Source organism: Scyliorhinus torazame, chromosome 9 (genome assembly GCF_047496885.1).
Source record: "Scyliorhinus torazame isolate Kashiwa2021f chromosome 9, sScyTor2.1, whole genome shotgun sequence".
Classification (NCBI taxonomy): Eukaryota; Metazoa; Chordata; class Chondrichthyes; order Carcharhiniformes; family Scyliorhinidae; genus Scyliorhinus; species Scyliorhinus torazame.
Window position 1 is genome coordinate 175,724,585 of NC_092715.1, and position 7,290 is coordinate 175,731,874.

The following is a 7,290-nucleotide window of genomic DNA, read 5'->3' on the forward strand; positions in this document are numbered from 1 at the left end:
AAAAGCAACAAATACATTAAAGGATGAGGTTGGTTGAACTCCATGATACATTTTGGGGTTCTGAAAAGGCCTCGCCCATAACAACCCAATAATGTGGAAAATTGTCCAGGTATGTCCTATTCACAAAATGCAGGACAAATCTAACCCAGCCAATAATTGTCCTATCAGTCTCCTCGCGATCATCAGCAAAGTGAATGAAGAGGGTCATCGACAGTGCTATCAAGCAGCACTTACTCAGCAATAACCTGCTCACTGATGTTCAGATTGAGTTCTGACAGGCCTACTGAGCTCCTAACCTCATCACAGCCTTAGTTAAAACATGGACAAAAGAGCTGAACACCAGGGGCAGAAGGTTAAGTGAGAGTAACTGCTCTTGACATCAAGACTGCATTTGACGAGTGTGACATACAGGAGCTCGGGCAAAACTAGATTTAAAGGGAATCGGGGAGTCATATCTATCACAAAGGAAGATGATTATGATTGTTGGAGGTCAATCATCTCAGTCCCAGCACATCATTGCAGGAGTGGCTTAGGGAAATGTTCTAGGCCCAGGAGTGGCTTAGGGTAGTGTTCTCGGCTGTTTCATCAATGACCTTCCTTCCATCATAAGGTCACAAGTAGGGATGTTTACTTATGATTGCACAATGCTCAGCACCATTTGCATCTCCTTAGATACTGAAGTAGTCTGTGCCCATATGTGTCAAGACTGGACAACTTTCAAGCTTGGGCTGATAATTGGCAAGTAACATTTGCACCATGCAAGTGTCAAGTATTGACCATAAGGGAGGATCTAACCATCTCCCCTTGGCATTCATTCAATGGCATTCCCATTGCTGAATCCCCCACTATAAACCTCCCTGGGAGGTTACCATGGACCAAAAAATGAACTGGACTAGCCATATAAATGCTGTAGCTGCAAGAGCAGGTCACATGCTGGGAATTCTGCAGAGAATAACTCACTTCCTGACTCCACCAAATCTTATCCACCATCTACAGGGCACAAGTCAGGAGTGTAATGAAATACTCTCCAATTGCCTGAAGGAGTGCAGCTCCAACAACACTTTCAACACTATCCAGGACAAAGCAGCCTGCTTGATTGGCATCCCCAACTCCCTCTACCACAAACACACAGTTGTAACCTTTTGTACTACCTGCATTACAACAACTCACCAAGGCTCCTTAGCAAGCATTTTCCAAACTCGCGGCCTCTACCATATAGCATTACAAGGGCAGCAGATGCATGGGAACACCGCCGCCTGCCCGTTCCCCTCCAAGCCGCACACCATCCTGACTTGGAAATATATCATTATCATTGGGCCAAAATCCTGGAGCTCTTCCCTAACAGTACTGTGTGCATACCTAGGCCTCAGGGATTGCAGTGGTTCAAGTCGATGGCTCACCAGCACCGCCATAAGGGTAATTAGCAATAAGCAATAAAAATGCTGGCCGAGCCAGCAAAGCCCATATCCCACAAAATATATATATTTAAATTCCACAATACCTTTCCTTTTTACTTCCATAGGTGAATTTTTCTGTTTTAGATGGCACATGCACCAGGTAAGAGAAGAAATCTAGTACTGCTGTACTATGTAACATACTTATTTTTAAACACTACATCCACACCAGTTCTATCAGCAGTGTTCTTTTTTAAAATAAATTCAAAGTACCCAGGGCGCGATTCTCCGCTCCCGCGACTATGTGCCCACGCCGTCGTGAACGCCGTCGAGTTTCACGACGGCGCGAAACGGCCTCGATCGTGATCGATTCAAGGCCCAAAAATGGGCTAGGAGCGGGGATGCGAGGAACTCGGGGGGGCGTGTTGCGAAAGCAGCGTCATCAGCGCGCGCCGGGCATTGGCGCCGCGTAAAAGCGGCACCGCGTAAATGACGCGACCAGCGCCACGTAACTGGCGTCACCCGCGCATGCGTGGGTTGGCCGGCGCCAACCCGTGCATGTGGTTGCCATCCTCCCCGAGGCCGCCCCGCAGGAAGATGTCGGATGGATCTTGCGGGGCACGGAGGAAAGGAGGTCCTCCTTCAGCGAGGCTGGCCCGCTGATCGGTGGGCACCGATCGCGGGCCAGACCCCATTTGAGGCCCCCCCCCCCCCCCAGTGCAGGAACCCCCCCCACCCCCCCCCCCCCCCCCCACAGGCCATCCCCCCAGCATTCCCGCACTGTTCCTGCCGGCAGTGACCAGGTGTGGACGGCGCCGGTGGGAACCCGTGATATTGGGCAGGCTGTTCGGCCCATCCGGGCCGGAGAATAGCGGGGAAAGCGGAGAATCGCCATTTTGGGTGTGTCGGGTGATTCTCCGGCCTGCGACGCACAGAACCCGACGGGGCCGTTCTCTCCGCTTGGGTGAATGGGAGGGCGTCGGACCGGCATCATGTGAAAAAATGGCATGCCAGGCGATTCTCCCAACCGGCGCGGGAGCGGAAAATTGCGCCCCCAATTCTTTCTTTTTTCCAATTTAGCGTGGCCAATCCACCTACCCTGAACATCTTTTGAGTTGTGAGGGTGAGACCCATGCAGACACGGGGAGAATGTGCAAACTCTACATGGACAGTGACCCGGGGCTAAGATCGAATCCCCAGTCCTCAGTGCTGTAGGCAGCAGTGCTAACCACTACTCCACAGTATCATCCCTCCATATCAGTAGTATTATAATCGGACTTTCGGTGATGGCAGGCGGGAGGCAGCCACACATTGGAAGGCTCCCGTTCGGGAACGGCATTTTCGGGGAGTAACGCCCGGTCCTAGGGCCAGCGACGGCAGTAAAAGTCGGGAGATAGCGCAAGGAGAAGAAGGATGTCAAAAAACACCCAAAAAAACGGCCGGGAAAAAAGCGGCTGAAAGTCCGTTGGAGGGGGGAAAAGGTCACCGCGGGGTCAACAAAGAAGATGGAGGCTGGAGCACCAGGGAAGGCCACAGTGCTTACGGCTGAAGAACTAACTAAGGTGATGGCTGCGGAATTCCAAAAGCAGTTGGCACAGATTGAGAAATGTATGGAGATGGTGAGGAAGGAGATGCGGGAGGTTTTGAATGTGCTGGTGGAGGAGGCGGTTTCCCCGGTGAAGACGGCGTTGGCGAGCGCAGTGACGGAGGTGCGAGAGCAAGGGGAGGCGCTGAAGGATGTGGAGGAGACGGTATTGCAGCACGGTGATCAACCCGCCTCGATGGGGAAGGAGATGCGGAAGGTGATGGGATACGAACAAGGATCTGTGAGGAAAAATGGAAGAACTGGAAAACAGATCCAGGCGACAGAATTTGAGGGTCGTGGGGCTGCCCGAAGGAGTTGACGGACCGAAGACGACTGAGTATTTTGCCGCGATGATGGCAAAACTATTGGGGGAGGGGGAGGATCCCTCCCGATATGAACAGGATCGGGCTCATCGGTCGTGGAGGCCTGTACCAAAGGCGGGTGAGCCGCCAAGGGCAGTGACTCTGTGCTTCCGTAGGTACAGTGTGAAGGAGAAGGTCCTGAGCTGGGCCAAGCAGAAGCGGGTGGTTCAGTGGGCTGGAGCTGGTATACGTGTATACCAGGACTTTACGGTGGAGCTGGCAAGGAGGCGGGCTGCCTTCAACCGGGTGACGAGGGCACTGTACATTGGCAAGGTGCAGTGTGGCATTGTATATCCAGCGAAGCTGAGGGTGACTTACAAGCTCAGGGACTTTTATTTTGAAACGGCGGAAGCAGCGGAGGAGTTTGCGAAGGCAGAAGGACTGTGGCAGAACTGAGAAATTGAGAAATGGCCATGTGCCGATGTAACCTCATGACTGTATTTTCTTCTTTTTTTTTTGTATCACTGCGCGCGGGGGTAGAGGCTAAAGGAGCCAATGTTGCATATATTTGGACAAGGGAAGGGACGGGACTTTCATTCGAAAGGAGGGCTCTTCGGGGTGTAGGTGGATATGTGGGGTTTGTGTGCTAAAAGGGGATCTTTGGGCTTTCCTAGGGCCGGGCAAGGGGGAAAGGGACCTGGGCGGGGGCCTCCACGCTGGCCGGTTTAAGCCGGCCAGTGAACGGGAGTGAGGTGGGGGGCGGGGCTGCGGCCATCAGAGCCTGGCAGAACAGGGTCCGAGTGGTCTAGCCGGGGTGGAAAGTTGGGGGGAGGGAACCGAGGTTGGGAGGAGGAGGTTTACAAGAGGCAGTGGACGGGAGGAGCTGGAGACTTGGGGGGTGGTACAACTGTGGGGTATCATGCACGGTACTCTCTTAGAGGCTGGATGGCATTGGTTGGGGGGGGGGGGGGGGTGGAGAGCCGTGTAGATTAAGGGTGACTACGGGTAATCCCTGATTCCTTTTTGTCATTTGTTTATGTAAACATGTGGGTTGAGGTTTGGGGGTTGGTGGGCGGATGGGATCGTTGTTATTATGGGGATTGACATATCTTGTTGATTATTGTTTATTGTTAATGGGTGTAAATGTGGGAGAAAACGTGAAAAAGGAGAATAAACATTTTTTTAAAAAAGTAGTATTATAATCACATTTAATTCAGTTTACCTTCTAGAGCTCGATTGTCACTTTTAAATACTTGTTTCCTTGTTCTATGTAAAGCCTTGAAAAGCTGCAATACCTTCCAAAGCAAAATGACAAAGAACAGATATATTCAAACAAATTATCAATCTATAACCTGCAATTTATCACCATCAATTTAGAAGAAAACAAATCTATGAACAGGTCTGTCATTATCACACAACCTAGTTTTACTGCAGAGTTGGTGTCAACATATTGCAGTTTTAGAACTCTGTAGTAAAGCCAACCACACTGAATATTGCAAAGAGGTGCACAACCACTTCATCTTTGCAGCTGGTACAAAACAAGCTTCAAAACATAAAAGCAAAATACTGCAGATGCTGAAATTTGATATTAAAACAGAAAATGCTGGATAAATCTGAGTAACACTGGCTGCATGTGGAAAAAGAAACAGAATTAATGTTTCTAGTCCAAATGACCCTTATGTTGAACTTCAAAGTGGTCTGCTGTACAACCTGAGAACTTGTAAATTGCTCAATACCAGTGAAAAAGCCAATGAATTAACGTAAAATTCAAGAAGTGTGGCTTGTGCATATTGACTGGACAGCAGTGTTCAGCTGGTAAAATAATTCAGGTTTACTTACTCTGCATGGCTGGGAGAAGTTAACAAGATCCATCAGCGAAAGAAACAAATATTGAAAGCGATAGTCCCAACACGAAGCACAATACATTTGCACCGTCCCTATCTCAGTAGTTGCAGCAATCGCCGCGTTAGGTCAAATCACCTCGGGTTCAATGTCAATGGAACTCGGGAGCGATCTCTCACCGCTTCGTGTGAACATGAACAGGCGAGCTCGTCCCTCTTCAAGCACTGCCCATGTTAACCCGGGTTCACACCTGTCCCCTCGGATAAAGGCAACACTCACCTTGCTGCGAGTATCCATCCCACATGTCCCCAGCTTCATTCACGCCCACTGCCGCTCCAATGTATCAATCCTCTTCCGTACTGGCGCTGCCCAAGGACACACAGCCTTGTCGAAATCGCAATTCTGCAACTTTATTAGAGGCAGAGCAGCACCAAGACGAAGCAATCAGTTTTGCATGAAGAGGGCATTTTGTAAGAGTGTAAAGCAATCGTATTACATGAAAGATGCAAATTTCCATCAAATGAACATTGTGGTAGTCGCCACTGGCTGTATTATATGTATTATGGTAAGACACATATACTAGAGGTACATGGGTAAATCCCTGCCTGCTGGCTCCGCCCAGTAGGCGGTGTGTAAATGTGTGTGCTCGCCGGTGCTGTTCTGGCAGCAGCTACCGGAGGCGCAGCATCTTTGCTCAATAAAGCCTCCATTATTCCACTACTCTCGTCTGATAATTGATAGTGCATCAATTTATTGAGCAAAGATTTTTAAAACGATGTATCTTCGCATCAAGCCTGATCGCCTGCAGCTGAGCCCTCAAGCAGCCAATGCTACGCCCACCTTTGACCACTGGCTAGACTGCTTCGGAAGCTACCTCCGAACATCTGCCGCAGAACCCTCGGACGCACAGAAGCTCCAAGTCCGCGGTTCCGGTTCAGGATGCTGCGGGTTCTGAGCCGCCGGGTTTTGAAAGTTTGCTCAGCGCAAGTGGTCACTGGGACTGAACTGATCTTGCCCAGTGTCAAATCAAAGTTAAATGGGATTGTTGTCAAACACAATGGGGCGCACATCACCACGACAGCAGTTGCCGGAAGTGCTGATGATTCGATCCTGAAGTGGGCTCCGCTCCTCATCCCAGTCGCCACCCTTGGCCTTGGAACCTGGCAGGTTCAACGGCGGAAATTGAAAGTGCAGCTATTCAAGGAGCTGAAGGAGAGATCTCGCTCTGATCCACTGCCCCTTCCCCTCGATCAGCTGGAGCTGAAGGAGCTGGAGTACAGGCGAGTGAGGGTGCGAGGGAGATTTGACCACTCCCAGGAGCTCTACATCATGCCGCGATCTCGGGTGGACCCGGACAAGGAGAAACAGGAAGCTGGGCGTCTCATGTCGAGCACAGAGACTGGGGCCAATGTAGTCACAGCATTCAACTGCTCAGACCTGGGGGTGAGGATTCCTGTGAACAGGGGTTTCGTACCCAGAACGAGGATCAGACCAGAAACACGAAGCAAAGGACAGATTACAGAAGAGGTCGAGCTTATTGGGGTTGTTCGACTCACGGAAACTCGCAAACCATTCATGCCGGAGAATGACGTTAAGAATAATTGCTGGCATTACCGCGATTTGTAGTCAATGGCACAGATTGTGGGCACTGAACCAATCCTCATCGATGCAGACTTGGATAGCACAGTCCCTGGAGGTCCAATCGGAGGACAGACAAGAGTCACCTTGAGGAACGAACATCTGCAGTATATCCTAACCTGGTATGGGTTGTGCGCAGCGACGTCCTACATGTGGTTCCAGAAGTTTGTACGGAAAATCGCCATCTAGTGTCCAGTGATTCCTCCAGTTTCTTTGCCTTTAATATTTTTCTATCCATTCATGGAAATGTTAATGATGCTGTAAATTCTTATCAATAAAAGTGATATTCCAAAAAAAAAAAGAAGCTCCAAGTCCTTTATTCACGGGTGAGCCCTGACATTTTTCCTCTCATCCGGGATGCGCCCACTTACCCCGAAGCAATGGAGCTCCTGAAGGGACATTACATTTGGCCAGTCAACCAACTATACGCCAGGCACCTCCTGTCCACGAGACAGCAACTCCCCGGTGAGTCTCTAGACGATTTCTAGCGTGCCCTGCGCATCCTGGGGAGGAACTGTGACTGCCAGGC

At 50.3% G+C, this 7,290-nt stretch overlaps 2 protein-coding genes across 3 annotated transcripts in view; one reads left to right on the forward strand and one right to left on the reverse strand.

Annotated features, from left to right (window-relative positions):
• The window catches only part of lyrm7 (LYR motif containing 7), a 31,217-nt gene extending 25,685 nt beyond the window's left edge, over window positions 1-5,532 (reverse strand). Inside the window, exons 1-2 of one of the 2 annotated variants that reach the window (XM_072516845.1) lie at window positions 5,403-5,532; window positions 4,504-4,576 (exon numbers count right to left, since the gene is read on the reverse strand). In XM_072516845.1, coding sequence (XP_072372946.1) covers window positions 4,504-4,576; window positions 5,403-5,441 — 112 coding nt within the window. In that variant the 5' untranslated portion in view covers window positions 5,442-5,532. The other variant, XM_072516844.1, reaches the window with a different exon arrangement.
• A 489-nt stretch (window positions 5,533-6,021) lies between these two features.
• LOC140429601 (surfeit locus protein 1-like) lies at window positions 6,022-7,059 on the forward strand. The gene is given in 1 exon segment (XM_072516846.1): window positions 6,022-7,059. A coding segment is annotated over 1 exon segment (888 nt). The 5' UTR covers window positions 6,022-6,062; the 3' UTR covers window positions 6,951-7,059.
• Window positions 7,060-7,290: the final 231 nt, after the last annotated feature.